At 36.5% G+C, this 18603-nt stretch overlaps 1 protein-coding gene across 1 annotated transcript; it reads left to right on the top strand.

Moving 5' to 3' along the window:
• The first annotated feature begins 1628 nt into the window (after window positions 1-1628).
• Window positions 1629-16577, top strand: LOC110474988 (plasma kallikrein-like). Its single transcript, XM_021538846.4, has 14 exons — window positions 1629-1689; window positions 4261-4423; window positions 5081-5184; window positions 6714-6873; window positions 7435-7544; window positions 10500-10659; window positions 11447-11556; window positions 11643-11802; window positions 11935-12050; window positions 12405-12579; window positions 12928-13103; window positions 13333-13428; window positions 14736-14875; window positions 16229-16577. The coding sequence occupies exons 1-14, from the start codon at window positions 1632-1634 to the stop codon at window positions 16382-16384; spliced, it is 1884 nt and encodes a 627-aa protein (XP_021394521.3). The 5' UTR covers window positions 1629-1631; the 3' UTR covers window positions 16385-16577.
• The last annotated feature ends 2026 nt before the right edge of the window (window positions 16578-18603 follow it).

Here is an 18603-nt window from a genome sequence, read left to right as displayed (position 1 = left end):
GCATTTCTCTTTTATTTCTGAGCTTCACCATCAAATCCAACTGATGCTCATACAGATGTAATTAAAATGATGTTTGGTTTTAGAAAGACTGATACCTAAATTTGAGAACTGCTGAATTAAGGAAATAATTTTTTTCTTTTTTTTATTACTCATTAGTTTACTTCTAAAACAAACAGCCATATCCAGAAAATGCCCCTTCCTCAGACAAAATTCTAAAATATAGACAATGGATTATAAAAATGAAATCTTACAGAAATTTCTGATGAATGTGGATCTGACTACATGTTGCATAAATGACATGCATGTTCTGGGTAAAATTTATGGTCAATCTGCTCTGGTTTTCTGCTTTTTTGAAAGGTATACCTTATTTTTCCAAAAAGTATACAATTGGAGTTTTTTTGTTTTTGTTTGTTTGTTTGTTTGGTTGGTTGGTTTTTTTCCTTGGGTTTTTGTTGGGTTTTTTGTTTGTATTCTTTTTTATTTTGGTTTTGGTTTTTTGTTTTTGTTGTTTTTTGTTTTCTTGTTTTTTGCTTGTGTTTTTATTAAAACAGTAACAAAGTGGAATAAGTGCCCCATATCTGAATAGGAAAGCCCAGACAAGAAATGAAAAGTAAAGAAACTAAGTTCTTGGACAGAAGTTCTAACCCATTTGTGCCACCAACTGAAATGCAGACAGACACACAGGCAAAGTAATTTTTTTATTTGAATACTAATATATGTTGAGCAACACAAGAAATGGTAAGTTCAGCTTACTTTGTAAATATTCAGATACAAGTAGATTTTGTGATTGCATCCAGGGACAATGAAAATTCTGTAATTTGATATAGAGGTAAAAATTTTTCCAGGTGTTTAAAATATTATCATCATTTTATAGGGGAGAAAAGAGAGACTGTGTTGCATATGTGTGGATATACAGGATCAATTCCAGTGCGGTGTGGATGATAGACGTTCTGAAAACGTGTCCCAAGGTCAGTAACAGTATTGACAAAAAGAGTACCCATTCAAAGTAAACATTAAAGATGAGTTAGCATTGCAGGTAGTAATATTTAACACAAAGTGTTGACTTTTTGACTTTTTTTTTTTTTTTTTTTTTTTTTTTTTTTTTTTTTTTTAGTAGAGTGCAAACCTGATCCATGCACCCAGACTTATTATGTGTTCAGGTATGTAATCATTATTGAAATAATGCACTGGTATTCAGTGAAAGATTTTCATAGCAACAAGACAGTGCAAGTTGGAGTTTTTATGGCTTGTGTTTTGTGGTTAACTTATTTCACAGGTTAAGTTATTGCATGTGAAATAAAGTTTAGAATTCTTATAGCATATGAAGCAGTGAGTGTGAGTCGTTAGTTTGCTACCTTCATAACATTTTTTGCTAAACTATCTGGAGAGTCAGTATTAGTAATGTCATTTCAGTGGAATATTGTTCCCAGTCTAAGCAAGAGTGAATATTCCGTGATTAAAAGGTATGCCAAAACAGCATGTCACAGCTGAAATTGTAATTTTTGACATAATTTTGAATTAATGGCGAAACAGTACAAGTGTGAATCAGTGTTAGGTTTAGCAGTGGTTTATAAAACTAATTTCGCACTCTTTATTGAACATATCCTAAAAATGATTTTGTGGTTTTTAGGATGAATTGGATTTATCGGACTTTTTATTTCATTTTCTTACTTACTTCCGTTTGCAGTGGTAAGTTAATACATAATTACTGAGATGTGCAAACAGTATAGAGAAATTATAGAAGGGGAGAAGATTAGTAACTGCAGTCTGCTCTTGAGAGAGCTGTTTATTCTGCTGGATTGAGTTTAGTTAAATTTGGGGAACTGGCATAACCCTATTGTCTGACACAGAACTTCCTAGTGGGGCATTACTGACACTGTCCTGCCACCCCCTATGCTGTCACCTCCCCCTGCTCACATGGGACCATGCCACAGGCAGTTTTCTCTAAAGGACTGAGGCTGTACCCCACTGTAGCTGTGAAATTGCTGTGATGGTCCATGGTCTGTGCCCAGGGGCAAGGTCAGTAGCCTAAGCAGCAGCTGGGGAAGGAAGCCCTTTGGGGGTGCAGGAGTGTCTTTCACTCTGTGTTAATGATTTACTTTGTTCCATTAGCAAAAGTTAAACTACAAAAAACTGCATTGCGCTTCTCTGAAATTTCCTTTTCTGATAAATTATAACTAAGGCCTAACACAGGTATAAGTTCAGTAATGTATTAGCTGTTTTCTCAGACAACAATTAGGTAACAGTTTTTTATCAAAATCTAATAGATAAATGAAGTATTATTTAAGAAGATATTTTACCTGGCTTTAAGTCTCTGCAAAAATAAAATCTTGAAAATTTTCTGAGGCCTACAAAACATTTTAATTAAATTAAAGTGTTCAGAACTGACACAGTTTTACATGGTGCATAGGTTTACAGCACAAATAATTTTTTTGTTGTTAATTTATGCTAGAAGATAAACAGGATCCAAAATATCTGATGCAGTAAATAATTGCAATATTCTTTTCTTTTACCTTTAGAATTCCCTTGGTGTATTCTAAGAATTGAAAATGATTTTCTGTTAATGACAAAGTTAGATAAAGAAATGCTACTGAGAATAATAAATATCATTTTTTAGAGAAAGAGCTTGAAAATGTATCCATACCAGAGAACTTGGGCGTTTATAAAGTCTAATATTTTACTAATAAGGACTTAACCTTTGAAAGATATTAGCACATCTAGCACATATGTCGAATAATCCTTATTTATTCCTTTAAAAAATTTTTATATATTATACTTGTGTGCTGAAAATGTTGAATTGTCAAAGCATAGTTTATAATAATATTTACAAATAAAATCCACTCGTAGTCTTTTAAAACTGTCAAATCCAATATGGTATTAGCTTTTGTTTTCATTTAAAATATCTCTCAATACAGTATGATCACTCTAAAGTAACAGATTAAGCCACTAGATAAAATGTTTTCAGTTGGGTTTCCACCAGTCTGTAAAAATTAATTATTTTTAATTTATCTTTTATCTAAGAAAAAGCACTTTGGTAGATACAGGAATAAAAATTGCCATTTTATTGGTTTGCTACTCCTTTTGGAGGACAAAGTCCAAAAGAGAATGGTCTCTTGTGCAAAGACAGCTCTTTTGCATGTCTTAGTACAGAGATCTTAGACAAGCTATTCTGCTTTTGCACTACAGTGGATATTCAAGACTCCCAAGAGTCTTGAGACTGACAGGACCAGAGGGACTGGCCTGGTGTTGTGTCAGGGGAGGTTTAGGTTGGATATTAGAAAAACATTCTTTACTCAGTGGGTGTTTGGGCACTGGAACAGGCTCCCCAGGGAAGTGGTCACAGCACCAAACCTGACAGAATTCTAAGAGTCTGAAAATCATTCCTGGAATGGTCCTGTGCAGGGCCAGCAGAGGGTCTCAAAGATCCTTGTGGATCCCTTCCAGCTCAGCACACTCTGTGATTTTGTGATCTTACAAATGCCTTCATTTTAAAAGATGTGAGGAGGTAGCTGTTGGGTTCCTTTGCTGCAGAGCTCTGCAGTGTGAGTGGTTGCCATGACAGAGTTCAGTATGTCATTCAGAGTTAAGAAGTCCTGCAGATGCAAGGTAGTAGTACAGCTCATTTTTATTCTAGACTTTTCCTGAGACATTGTTCCTGTAACAGTATTTTCTTCATTGTGAAGAGGGTTTGGGGGGTTCAGGATGGAGTGTGAGAGAGCTGAAGGTCTATGAAATCCTGGGAGCCATTGAGGCTGTGCACAGTGGCATCACCTGTGACTGACCTCAGAGAATCCCCAAAAATATAGGATTTTCTTTAAATAAAACTTTCTAACTCCTTCTGGTACCTGCATTTCCTCTTCCTAGTTTTTCTCATAATGATCTGTATTGGTCTCTCTCAGGAGAGATTTCTGCTGTTCCTGCAATTTGCCATGGGAAGGTACCTTCCCCCTCTGCCATGCAGTTCTGCCTTGTGGCCCATCCAGCTTCTTGGGTTTCTACCTGGGCTCAAGCTGCCCTGCTCTGGAACTGGGTATGAGGCAGGGAACAGAGGTTATAATACATGACAGTATTATTTCTGCTGGAGTGAAAAGATGAGAAACTCAGAGGAAATGTGCTACTCACCCACCTTACCCAATTTTCCTGACAAATGTGTGTTTTAAAAGCAAAGTCAGTGATGAAGAAGAGAAATGGCTTCACCCTCTCCTGGTGAACTGGGTGTTCCTGTCTATAATAATTGACAATTTTGTTATTCCATGTCAGAATGTGTGACTCAGAGCTATGAAAATACATTCTTCCAAGGAGGAGACCTCACTACAGTTTTTACACCGAGTGCCAATTACTGCCAAATAGTGTGTACTTACCATCCTACCTGTCTGCTTTTCACCTACTTGCCAGCGACATGGACTAAAGATCCTGCAAAAAGGTAGAATGTTCATGTACTTGCTGGTCTCCTGTGATAATTTAGAAACCTGGTAACATTTTGACAGAACACAGGCATGCAGGGAAAGGTGCAGGGTTGCCATGGAAAACAATGTCAAAGTGTCTCTAAAACTGGTGATCTAAGAGTAATTGCTTGAATTCAAAAGGTTAAATTTGACAATGCCCAGTTTTTCACATTCCACACTGGCCCTTTCAAGGAAAGAGAACTGACTCTACAATCCCTCCTCTAGGTCATGTATTTATTGTTGAGGGACAGTATGAATAATTTCACATCTCCAATGATCCCCTGTACTGTTCTCCATCCTTTCTACTTAGTATATTTTTGTCACAATTAAGAATCTCAGTAGCCTGAAAGAGATTTTCTTCTCTCTAGGCCCAGTGCATTTCTGTCCTCCCAACCCTGGGCTCTGCTTCTCATTTTATTGAGACCTCTTGGAGCTCCCACAAACACAAAATATTCTCATCTGTCACAAGTGCCAACAAAGTGTGTAAGGCCTATTTTTCTTCCAATTTCACTTGTCAAAATTTCCATGTTGAGGGATATTGGACAGGCTGCATTTCACCTGAGAAACAGTTATGAAATAACTGTTTAACTGTGTTATACTGCCAAAGCTGTGAATTGCTGCATTTTAAAACACAGGTTCTCCTGCTATTTAAAAGACAGTGATACAGAAATGCTGCCGAAAGTGGATATGGAAGGAGCTATCTCTGGACATTCCTTAAAACAGTGTAATCAAATTAGTGGTAAGATATGGTTATTCACATGCATGTATTTTATGGTCTGCATTGCATAGCAGCTGTTAAAAAATTAGCATTTTGGGATGAGGAATAGAATCAGGGAGAGAGCCAAATAGTGATTTGTGTGTTCTTTGCCAGACCACTTTTAAATACGGGTGACAAAAACTCAACTGGTTTTACTCTTCAGGCCCAACTACCCACCACCCAGGCTCCCCAGATGAGGTAACATCTCCTCATTCTCCTGCAGTCACAGTTTCATTTGCTAGAGGCAGATGGCAGCCCATGCTTTAATTGCTGACTCCAATTCTAAAGATTAATTTACTACTACAATTCCAGTCTAGAAAGTGGCTCATATGGCATGTGTGACCCTGTATTATAACTCTGAGGTGCAGATGCTCAGCAAAGCAAAAGTGCATTGTCACAAAGTGATGCTAATACTTTTGTGATTCTTTGTAATAATTTTTTAGCAGCTGCATCTTTTAGGGTGTATGTGCTTTACATGAAGATTTAATGTCAGCATGCCATATCTGCAAGTTATCACCAGGCATATTAAAAGCATATTAAATATGTTATTTGTAAGTTTTAAATTAGCACTGTCATAATGAAGTTATTAAAAGGAGATCAACTTTAAGCATAGCATGGTACTTTAGTAAAATGGAACAAGGAAGAATATAATTATTCATTTCCTGACTTTGAGGATAGTGTCTTAGAGATGTCAGGCTAATTCTTTAGTTGTATTTGTATAGCATCTCAAGATGCCAGGACTAAGTGGGTTTCTACGCAAGTTCTCCACTGTAGCTATTATCAATAAGTTGTGCTTGCCACTAGCCTTTCAGAGCAGTCAGGCCCCTTAAAAGCTCTTTCCTGCCAATAACCCTTGATGTTTGTATTTCTGCATATCTTGGAACAGAAAGAGAGATTTCAGTGGGATATTATTCTTTATGCTATTTAGGCTAATTAATATCACTGAAATTACTCTAGAGTCAGACTGAATGAAAATCTATCCATACATGTTTAAAAATGCCTCCAATCATTTGCTAACTCTTGTTCTGTGAAATGACCTTCATTTCAAAGCCCACAGTTGTGGTCCTCCCTCTGTGGAGTGTAAATGTAATATTCTGACTCAAGTGGGAAATGTCTCTTGCTTATGAGCACAGAATATGCTATTTAAACTGCTCTATGAATTTGGAACTGGGAAAATATATTTTAATATCAATTCTGAGTTCTTGCTTTGGTGAATGCCATCCTGGTCTCAGTCAGCCACAATGGTTAGAGCCCCTCTCTCATGTAGGCAGAGGCACTGTCAAAGTCTGCCAGTTTTTCCCCTTACCATGAGGCACTACACCAAACCTTGATTTCTGATTTGGTGCTCGATCTATGTATAAAATATGATGTAACTGAAGTGAGTGTAGCAGGTGGCATCTGAATTATGAGGGCTGTGTCATAAAAACTGCTTTCTTTTGGGCAATTTGGGGCATGGGATGGGGAAAATAATTGAAGTACGTTTTCAGAACTTGGTCTCTTTTTCTTTACAGCTTGCAGCCCAGATGTCCATGTAGGACTGGATATGGAAGGGAATATTTTTGATATTACTATGGCTGACAGCTATCAAGAGTGTCAAAAACGATGTACCAATGACAACCGTTGTAATTTTTTTACATATGCCTCTGAAATATTTCACAATGCAAGCTTTTGGTAAATACAGGTTGGATTCATTTCTCTGGATAGCCCTGTGCCTAAGTAGATTAAATCTCAGAGCATTCTAAGGTGCAAGAATTTACTCAAGAATATTCAATTTATTCCTCCTTGCAATGTTTGTTCACACTTACAGGTAGGAAAATATCAATTGTAAATTTGCTTTAATTTGTCCATTGGTGAGAAAGACAAACTTGATTATTACAGCCTTGAAAAAATCCTAAAATCCTCTGAAATGTAAATTATATTGATACCTGTGCTGCATTTTTGCTCTGTTCAATATTATTCTGCTTACTGTTATGAAAACAGTATCATCAGAGTATCCAGAGAAATTATTTCATTTTAATGAGACCTATTTTTGAGCTCTTAATCTGCTCAATTTTGGAAGTTAAGCATTGTTCAGCTAGCTCTGCTCATCATTTGAACTCTGTTCTGGAAGTTGGAGATGGCTCTGGCCCATGGCCAGACCGTGCACAATGGCAGGAATTGTTGGCTCAGGAGGATGGTTTAGTCCAAGGAAGATCTGTTTTCTTACTGCTTTCTTTACTCTTTGTCATTCAGTAAAACATGCTTCTTGAAACATACAAGTGTAGGAACTCCAACCAGCATAAAGGTGCTTGATGAGGTTGTGTCTGGATTCTCTCTAAAGCCATGCCAGCTTTCTGAATTAGGTAACTATTTAAAATCTCTGATTCTGTTTAGTTTTAAGGGTCATTTATCCTGAAATGCAATCTATCACTCCCATGTAGAAATGTTTCATTATGCAGAATAGTTCTGAAATAATCTTATTTGTAAAATATAGTTAGTACACTCAGGCACAAAGGAGGTTCATCTCTTTTTAATTTTTTCATATTATCATTTGTCTTACAGAAACAGTTCCCTTCTTTAGAGATCTAAAGAATCCTTTCATAGTATTAGCTAGATGAAATTGTATGTTATTTTTGTATGGTGGATACAAAAATAAAAGATAAAATCCCATGAGATTCAAAGATCAGGGGAAATATAAAGCTTTTTACATTTTGTTTGTATCCTGTATATGCACTTGAAAATTTTTATTGAAGATCTGCAGTGTTTTAATACAGCTGGCTAATAGGAAAGGACGTAATAGGCCTTTCGTGGGTGATTTGTGATGAAAGCAAAAAGTCTGTGCTTGTACCTGCAATCATTACTCAGACAAAATTCTCAAGAGTCCAAAATCAAACAATGTGTATCAAACCTTCTTATTCTCAATTTAAACATCTTTCAATTTTTTTTAATTTTTCTTTTTAATTCTATCTTTGCTTTGTCTTACTGTGTGATATTTTCCCTTCTTAACAATGATGTTCTGCTTTCATATAGCCTTATTTTATCTCAAAGATAATCTAGTTTTCCTGCGTAAATCACATTTCATGTGATTGATGTGTATCAATATATTGCTTTCTAAAATCAGTGCTTGGGTTTGCTGCTGGGCGGTGCTGGAACAGCATCAGCTCTCTCTCCCCAACATTCCTCCCATCAATAGTCTGGGGGTGGGCAAGATACTGTGAGGGAATACACCTAGGTCAGCTGACCCAAATTACCCACAGGGACATTCCATGTCATATGATGTCAGCTCAGCTGTGAAATCTAAGGAAAGGAGAAGGAAGGGCAGGCATTTATTATTTACAATGTTTGCCTTCTGGAGCAACCACTATGCATGCTGAAGCCCTGCTTCCCAGGAAGATCTTCTCGGAAAGTGGTTGGATATCACTTGCTGATGGGAAATAGAAAATAAAATAATTGAGTTTGTCCTCTTTGCTTGTATGTATGCAAACTTTTGCTTTTGCTTTAGTAAACTGGCTTATTTCAACCTATGAGTCATTTTCCATCTCATTTTTGCTCGCCTGTCCATCTGGGAAGGGAGAAAGATAAAGTAAGTTGCTGAGCACCTGGCATCCAGCCAAGGTCAACCCACCAAAGTCCTTTTTCGTGCCCAACATGGACTTTTCCTATAAAACAGTCTTTACCTGAAACCACAAGTTTCTGGCTTTTACCCTTCTGATTCTCTCCCTGATCTTACTGGTGGGGGAGTGAGTGAGTGACTGCACAGGGCTTGGTTGTTGGCTGGCATAAAACCATGACATCATGTGAAAATCAATCTTGTTCCTGCCTGTCTTTTCCTACTTTCTGTCTTGTGAGAGGCAAGAGCAGGCAAGAGAGAGAAGAAATTAATTGTGTGATCACAGAAGCCTAGACAGCACTAGTGCATCAAGAGATCATCTAAGGAGGTCACCTGTCCTAATCTCAGACAGGTCATCTATACCTATCCACACAGAGATTTGTAGAATGTAGTCATAAAAACTCAGTAATGACTTCTGCCTTGTTATTTTGTCAACATCTGAAATGGGTTTAGTTCAATATTTGTTTGAGGTTTTCTTCTGACTTAATTTAGTTTATTCCTTTTTATGCGGCCTTTCATTTTGTGCCTTTGCCTCTCTGACTTTATTCTTATACACACAGACTATTACTCATGCATAGCAATTTGTCTGTTTTCTGCCCTTTGCAAAGTATCTTCCTGGATATCACTGAATATTGAGTAAATGATCACTGAATGTGATTCTTGAGATCATGGGTTAGTTTCCCTGAAGTTTCAGATCCACATTTTTGCTTTAAATATAATTTCCTTTGAAACTATCTGTTCTTCTGAATGCTATTTCCCCTTTAATGTAAGATCTTAACTACTAATTGCAAAAGTTAATTGACTCGAATTTTCTACATTTATGATTTATTTTTTACTGTTCTTATTGTGCTATTACTGCCCAATATTGTTGTCCTTTCTTGCCTATGTTTTTTGAAAACCTCATCAAATTAACAGGATTCAGAGTAAGCTCTGCCTCTTAGTTTTTCCTTCTGTAGTAAGATGTTCCCAATATGTTTCTATAACACACTGGGCAGTATTGACTTGGCTGCTGTACTTTCTTAAAAGCTCAAGTTCTCTGCTGCCACCAAATCCTGTCTTTTGGATAATTTCACTATTTTTACCATCTCTGCAGCTTGATAGGATCAAGAAACATCCTCCATGCTGATGTTTCCTGTTTTTCTTTTTAAATTCTTGCACTAGGATTCTAACTGGTACTTCAAGTATATCTTTGGAGAAGGATACTCATTAATCTTTTTTAAACATGCTAATATTTCCTGTAACCTCTATATCCATTGTCTGGTTGTGTGAACTATCCTGCCAAGCCTCTGTTTTGTTATTTTGGCCATGTCAGAGGGCAGCGCTCCTACTTACTCTTCATACCTTTCAAATAGTAAAAGAAGTGTTAAGAACATCACCTTATTTTTCTTCTAGTCTTCTCATGAACCTGATATGCCCACTGAAAATTGATTAAAATATTTCCCTATTATATTAGCAAATCTCTATTGTAACATGTAATTTCTCTTTTCCTCTATATCAACTTTATCCCTGTAGTGCTCTCCATGACTTTACATAGTCAAAAATATTATTGAGAAATAGTTTTTGGTTAAAATTCTGTGTTATCCTTTCATCTTATCAATCACAGAAGGAAAATGGGAACAAAGATATAAATGAATAATCTGTAAATCTCAATATTCTCATGACATACTAAAGTTTTAGAATTTTGATATTTTGTTCTTGTTTTATGCAGATTGTCAAATGGACATTTTTGAAGATCAAGTGTTTTCAGGAATTAATATTACCAGTTTTTTCACTCCTGATATTTCTGTCTGCCAAACTATTTGTACATATTTTCCAAAGTGCTTGTTCTTTACATTTTTTACCAGGAAATGGCAAATAGAATCTCAAAGGTGAATATGACAGTTAAATGATATTATCTATGTAGATAATTTAAAATTTATTTTTTAAAAACACAGAGACTTTTTTTTAAACACTAATTTCTTATATGTAAGTTTATGTTGAAAGGCTATTTTCAGTAAAGCACAGATTTTTATGGATTTTGTTCATAAATTTGTAATTTCCTGTGGGCATTTCCACTGTTTTCCAATGTGATAAGGGCTTTTATATTGTGGTAGTGTATCTGGTCTTAATCTGAAAAGAATTATACATGTCAAAATACAGTGAGCCTCCAGATTATTTTAAAGACTTAAAGCTGAATTTTATGGCATTATCAAAAGAGCCATCTGGTTTCCTGGCAGGGCAAACTTATTTACTTGAAGATATTTTTCAAGTAAGTTAATGGCTTTAGAAATATTTCTATTTGGCTTTCTTCTTTCATACTTATTAGTGAGAATATTTAAAAATAAAGATTTCATAAAAATCAGAAGAATAAAGCTTCAAAGGAGTTTCAGGGAGAAGCAAAGCTGAGACAGCATGCATCATCTAAAGTTGCCTCTTCTGTATATGTAAATACTGTACCACCTTTAGTAGTATACTTGTATGGCATTTCACAACACTGCAAAGATTGTTTCAATTTAGTGTGAACTTAGTGTATGCATTTTCATAGGAAAATTCTACAGATTGACACTTGGGAGAAAAGAGTGTATTTAGGAAAGAACCTTCTTTTACCAGTATCTAAACAATTATTTTTATAATGTGAGAACAGGTTTAGTTATTGTGAAAAATATTTCATTTTAGAAATCTTTGCCTCCTGAAGACATCAGCAAGTGGAATTCCAGAGGAACTCATATCACAAGAAAATGCTGTATCAGGCTTTGGCCTCCTAAATTGCAGAAGGTCTCTTCCTGGTAAACAGTAAATTACAATAAAAATACTAATTTTGAATTATCTAAGTAATAACTTTCTGATGCTTTGAATGCAATCATTCTTACAGCGTGCAATTCTCGCACTTACACGCAGATGGATTTTTTGGGAGATGAACTTACTGTCACTTATACTAAAGGACACAGAGTCTGTCAGCAGTTTTGCACAGACATGATCCGCTGCCAATTTTTTTCCTATTCTCTCCTCCAAGATTCATGCAATGAAGAAGGGTGAGATATATTTTTTTTAAATGCTCAAAGATTGCTGAAATAATCATTCCAGATAGTGGTGAGGGAGTAATGTATGTGTTGTTCAGTGAAAAAAATACAAACTAAAAAATGTTTGCATTAATTAATTGTCAGAAAGTGTGAGTGTCACCTAAGAATGTCCTCAAATGGATCTCCAGTGAAAATAGTGCATGGACCAGGAAGTATCTCTGGATACTCACTAAGATTATGCAAAAAAAAGGCCAGTACTGGTAAGTAAAGCTTCTTTTATGAAAAATAGATTGTGCTTCCTTGATTTCAGTGTAGGAGGCCAAACCATATTTTTTTTAAAGTGGTTGCACTGTCCCAGTGGGTGATCTTGTAAAGTTTAAGTGTTCTGGAAAAGTGAGGTCAGTCAGGTCTTCATATGGTAAACACTAGAACAGCACTGTGAATTTGGTCTTAATAGACTTTACTATCATAAATCATGATGTATCAAAAATGAATTTTGCGTCACCTTTTTCGCAATAGGTGGTGCCTATTCAGTGATCAGCAGTAGTCTCATCTTCATTTTTCCTTGGTGAATGCAAGTTGTGTTTTAGCTCAGTTTTGAATTATTTCTGTAGTGTGTATGCAGCATTCTGCAAGAACAATTAGGATCGTTGGTGGGACAGACTCCTCCCCTGGTGAGTGGCCGTGGCAGGTCAGCTTGCACGCCAGGCTGTCTCGGCAGAGGCACCTGTGCGGGGGCTCCATCATCAGCAGCCAGTGGGTCCTCACAGCTGCTCACTGCGTCGCGAGGTAAGGCCTAAATGTAAATGTACAAAGTTTAACCCAGCATGCATACTTTTCAGGATAATAACAATGAGAACTAGAAAAAGATGGACTGCTTTAATGTAACCAACAGGTGACATTTTCAGGTAGACATTCAGTTTCTTAATGCAACTGGAACTCCATACTTTGTCCCTTTTAGCATAGTATTGTACTGTTGGTGCTAAATTATTTCAATTAATCTAGAAGGTGAAATTATAAAGTAGACAACAAACACCTACAGAACACTAGACATTCTCATAAGACATGAGTTTTTTCCTATGTAATAATTTATTAGGATATTTAGTCACAGACTGACTGTTTGTCTTTTTCCCTCAGTCTAGAGAATCCCAACATTTGGCGTATTTATGCTGGTATTTTAAGACAATCAGAAATAAATGAGGATACACCCTTCTTCAAAGTGGAAGAGATTATTGTTCACTCTCAGTATAAATATGCACAGATTGGATATGACATCGCTTTAATGAAACTTGCTGAGCCTATGAATTTTACTGGTATGGCTGGCTTCCTTTACTATGTAGTTACTGGGGTTTGAGAGGATCTATTCTGTTGGTTTAAAAAAATAAAATGGGTGGCTTGAATTTATGTATTGGGAGTCATACATAATGTAAGGGACAAAGCATACATGGAAGCTGTTGTCAGGGGCCATGTGGGTGCCCACAAAACCTTACTGTTGCAGTTGTCTCTGCTGATCAAAAAATAATATTTTCTCTTGCACTTTAGATCTTCAACAACCTATCTGCCTGCCATCAAAAGAAGACACTAACATATTTTATACTGAATGTTGGGTAACTGGATGGGGTTACAAAAAAGAAAAAGGTACAGAGAAATACTTTTAAAGAGTGAATTCTGTTTTTTGACAAAAACCTCCCATTCTCTAAAAAAAAAAAGAAAATTCTTCTCTGTTCTTAGAACCACTATTTCTTCTAGACAGTACTTTAATATAATTCTTTATTAGAATTGATTTCTATTAAGACACTATAAAACATAAATTAAAGATATATGAAATTATCATTAAATAGCTCCATGCTCTGACACAATAATTGATTTTATAAATTGCTTTAGTAGTTTGAAATACTTGAGAATTCAATTCTCTACATACATCAAAAAACATCTTCTACAACACTGAAATACCCTTCCTTAGATTCTCGTTTAATCTACTGGCAAAGCCCTGTACATATCTGGGTTTTGCACACTCTTTTTTATTTTTTCCTAGCTAAAAAAAATGCAAGAAATTTACCACTGAACTGTTTTGAATTACAGTCTGCACATAACCAATGGTGGTTTTTTATGTGATTGCATTCATATAACTTTAGAAATTGGAGGCTGAAGTATGTTGCTTTTCTTATTCTGAAAATTGATTATAGACCATGCCAATGACTTGTGTTTTTATAGTAGATGAGATTTGAACTCCTCTGATTTTATATGGAGATAGGGCAAAAGCTCTTAATTATCAAGCTGTGGTTTTACATCTATTTATTTACTTATATTTTTATATGTTTATATAGATTTATATGCATCTATTTACAGAGAACCTTTTCCATTATGCACGTGCCTATCTGAAAGCTATAGTTCAATGAGAAATCTAACAAATTTAGGTAGTTACTGTATACACAAATTTCTTCTGTTAATTACTAGAGAAAAGACTGGTTTTAAATACTCTTGTTTAGTCTATGTGCAAATTTCTCCATCTTAAAAACTACTAGGACAGAGCACAGCACAGATTTGGCAACTGGGAGATTCCAAACTTATTGCAACACTTTACTAGGAAATAATAGTTATTAACACAAAGCAATGCTAACAGCAATGCTCCAAGGGCCAATGTCCTGAAGCCATTCTCATATGAGGATTTGTTGCACATCACAACACAAGGGAGTTTTGAAGCTTTTCCACAAGGTGGCATCATAAAAGCATTTAAATTAGAAGACAATTCACATTGTTCACTAACTAAGAAACATTTTCACTTCCTAAAGGAAGGAAAATCAGTGTGATGAATATCTATTAACACTCTAGAAGCGGTGACCTCCCACTCTGTAATATCAGTGTATGGGGATTTCTAGAGTTGAATTTTAGCCTTTATTTTGCTGGAACCAAACATTTCTCATCTCATATTGCCTTCCATATAGGTCGGGTGCAAGATATTCTTCAAAAGGCTCCTGTTCCGTTCATGTCAAAAGAGGAATGCCAGGCAAGGTACTGGAAGCACAGAATAGGTGACAAAGTGATCTGTGCTGGCTATGATGAAGGAGGAAGGGATGCTTGTAAGGTAATGACAGACATTAGTGTATAGTTATATATTCCAACCACATGTTCAAATATATAAATGAATACTACAATTAGCTTTAATTGTTATTAGAAAAGTATGATTATTAATAGAGCTCTTGTTTAACTTGTCATTTTTGGTTGTCAAAAGCACTGAAAACCAAGGCATATGGAAAATATTTCTTATACGACATTGAAATCTTTAGGGATAGATTCCATGGATAGGAAACTCTGAGTGTGGATCCATAGATATCCATTTAGGGAATAAAGCCAGTGTTCTTTCAGACTATCAGAAATCCAGAGAGTGCAAGTATAGTACCTTGAAGCATTTCTCCAATAAGAGCAGATTTTCTATGTGATTTCATTTTTTTTTTTTCCCCATTTCTCGGTAGGAAATGCAGTACATAAAATCATATTTTAAAGGATCCACTGTGTATAAACCAGAAGGGAGGGTGCTACCAATGCTATTAAAATGCACGGGGAATAGAAGGCTAAAAGTAAACTGGGAAAACCGCTCTGTTCATAATTAGAGTTGAAAATGTCACCATGACATTAGTTCTTGTGAGCCACTCTGCTTAAGAGTAAACTCACGCGCTTTCACCAGTTTAAATATTCTGAGTTAATTTCCGCAAGAAGACAATAGTCTGATTATTAATATTAAATTCTCTACCAAATACAGTTTTCACTGCAAATATTTAACACTTAATAATTGTATGCTGAAATGTTCCTATTTCTATGATTAGTTAGGAATAAAAATACTTGGAGCTGGGAAGTAATTTTTCCTCTATGCCAATTAAGCTTTTTTTGTATCTGATAAAGTGTAACAGAACATGGAGATGCTGTTTTAAAAAATAACACACTTGCTATTGTCCTTACAACTCACAACAGTTTCTCTAAGGAATCTTATGTCCAGGAGGGAATAGAAAAAGAAAACACTAAAGTGTTTTATCCTGAGTGGGACAGAGTCACTCAAACAGGACGAGGCATGTAGAGAACTGAAATACTAAAAACATGGTCATTAGAAAAAATACAGCCAAAACTACATACAGTTTTAAATCATTGTATGTAGATAAAGCAATAATGATAATAAAAATAAAATAATATAAACCAGTGGTTTTGAACCCTCATGGGAAAACGAAATTGTTTGTAATGACTATTGAGAAATCAATTTGCTAAACAATCAGAACACCTGCTTCAATCCTCTCTTAATTAGCTGTAAGTGAAAGTGATTGAAATCTAGGCTGTTATGCTGGTGTTAAAATCGAATGATGCTGATTTTATTCAAAGCTTTCTTTGTGATAGAAATACTGATGAGGCTTCTTCCTTGCATGCTCTCTCTTTTTCTCCTGTGACACAGGGAGATTCAGGAGGGCCCCTGTCATGCAGGCACGAGGAGGTGTGGTACCTGGTGGGCATCACCAGCTGGGGAGAAGGGTGCGCTCGCCCCAGGCAGCCCGGAGTCTACACCAAAGTTGCTGACTATGCAGACTGGATTCTAGAAAAAACGACGTAGTGTGAGCATTACTGACTCACTCAAAGTGTTGCAGTGGAATAACAACCCTCAGAGCAATGGGATAAAGCATATTAGTGCTTTTTCAATGGTGGTTTTTGTTAGCCTGAAGTGTAAAGTACTTGTTTTAAAATGCAGAAAAGCAGGAATGAATGAATTTTCCTATTACTAAATAAAAAGCAGTAATAACAATAAACTCTGTGATCACTGATTTGGCAGAAGAAAATATGGCTGAGCCACAGAGTTCTTCTGTTATTGCTAACTTAAAATGGGAATGGATGATGTTGCAGGACATTTATGGACCTTGGAACTGGGAACTACTTCTGTCTTAGGAGGTTGCTACACAAAAAAAAAAATTTCCCTCTCTTGTATGAATGTAGTTAAAATGGGTGAACCATTTACAAGCTTACTGGAGGGCTGGGGGAAGGGAAGCTGAGGCATGGAAATGCCTATACAGTTGCATCTTCCTAGTTTCCCTGGAGAATTAATCAAAAAAGTGTCAGTACTAAGCAAGAAGACAAACCCAGAGGTCTTGGCAGAGGGACACATGTGAATACCAAGCCCAACCACCAAGCCCAGTTCATGCTGGAAAATCCCATCTTGCTGTTCCCAGCAGTCTGCCAAGTGTTTGCACAAATGTGGTTTACCATTGTGCTGTGATCTCCACTGGGCTTTGATCTTCTCAGGACCAAGTCAGGGAGCTCAAGGCTGACCCTTAGGGTGCCTCCAGGTCACCAAACACCCATGTTATTATCTGTACATAGATGTTCTCATGGCACACAGAACACAAACAGTGGAACGCATAAAATACTTTTTTTTCTACATTGCTGCTCTCCAGACTTTTTGCATTCCCAGCTGCAAGGTCACTTGAGTGTGTTTACAATCCCCACCAGTCTTCCACTTTTAACCCATTGTTCCCAATGAGCTGTCACCTACATTATTCTAATTTCTGTGGATAATTTTTTGATGAGAAGGATAATGAGGGTCTACTTCTCTTGAGGAAGAATATCCAGAAAATCAATAAAAGGATCCCCCCTGCCCCAATATATATTTTTATTTTCCAAATACTTAACTCTGTGATTAAAGAAACAACTTCATCCTGTTCCTAGATATCCTTGTTTCCTTTTATAATTTTTTGTTACTTTGTGTCATGTAGCAAATGTATTTCATGGCTAAAATTAATACTAGTGTGAGAAAGAAACAGGAATCAAAAATTAATTACATTCCCACAGTAAGAAACAACGATTCACACTGCATCAGAAAGGATGTACCAACACTGTCTTTGCCAACATTTATGAGCCTGTTTCCTAATAATCTACATTACCATAATTGCTGAAAATATGTTCCAGAAGGCTACTTATAATTGCCCTACACCACACTGGGAGGTAAGCAGCAGGAGTGGCTCTGAAAGTAAATGAGGTCATGAAACTTAGGAATTAAACATCAAATTTCTGGGAGATAAGACTCAAGCTGCTGAAAATTACTATTGTCTTTAATTTTTTATGCTTTATTTGTAAATAAGACTGAGGGGGGGAAAATTGTAATTCCATGCTACAAGCTTATACTCCTATCTGTGTCTGGAGTCCGGGTGTGCAGTGCTAAACTGACTGAAGTCAACAAACCTGACATCCCAAGGCTGTATTCAAAGACTGGGGAGTTGGTTTACTTTGTTTATTTTTAAAGAAGTAGAATTCAGAGAAGGGATGAGAACAGTCCAAACGTAACAGGAGAGCAGAGGAAATGCTGTGCTGCCTCCCTCTGCCCTGTGGTGGGCTCCTGGTGGCAGGGGCTGGAGTCAGTGGGTGCACAGGGCTGAAGGTGTCACACACGGGACATGCCTGCTCAGAGAGCCAGCAGGAAAAGCCTGGTGTGTGTTGGGGGAATCGGATCAAGGGTGCAAGGGAAGGCACATCACTGTGCTGGGATCTTTGCCAACACTGCAGAAGCAGAACAAGAGATATGGATGCGGGCTGATGTCTCTTCATGCTCTGTTTAATCTGCAGCTGGTTTAAAATAACAGCAAACCTCAGACTTGCTGTCAAAAACCTAGAGACTTAAATAAGGGACTGAGAAGGAAAAAATAGAAAACGGGGGAAAAGAGAAAGATTCTTGGCATTCAACTGTGGTTTTGTCCTCATGGGGAAGGAATGAAGACAGCTGGAAAAGAGTTGCTGAAGGAAAAAAAGGAATTGCTTCAGTAGGAAAACAGAGGCTGAAACTCT

Source organism: Lonchura striata, chromosome 4 (genome assembly GCF_050655825.1).
Source record: "Lonchura striata isolate lonStrDom1 chromosome 4, ASM5065582v1, whole genome shotgun sequence".
NCBI classification, from domain to species: Eukaryota; Metazoa; Chordata; class Aves; order Passeriformes; family Estrildidae; genus Lonchura; species Lonchura striata.
This window is presented reverse-complemented; position numbering and strand designations above follow the sequence as displayed.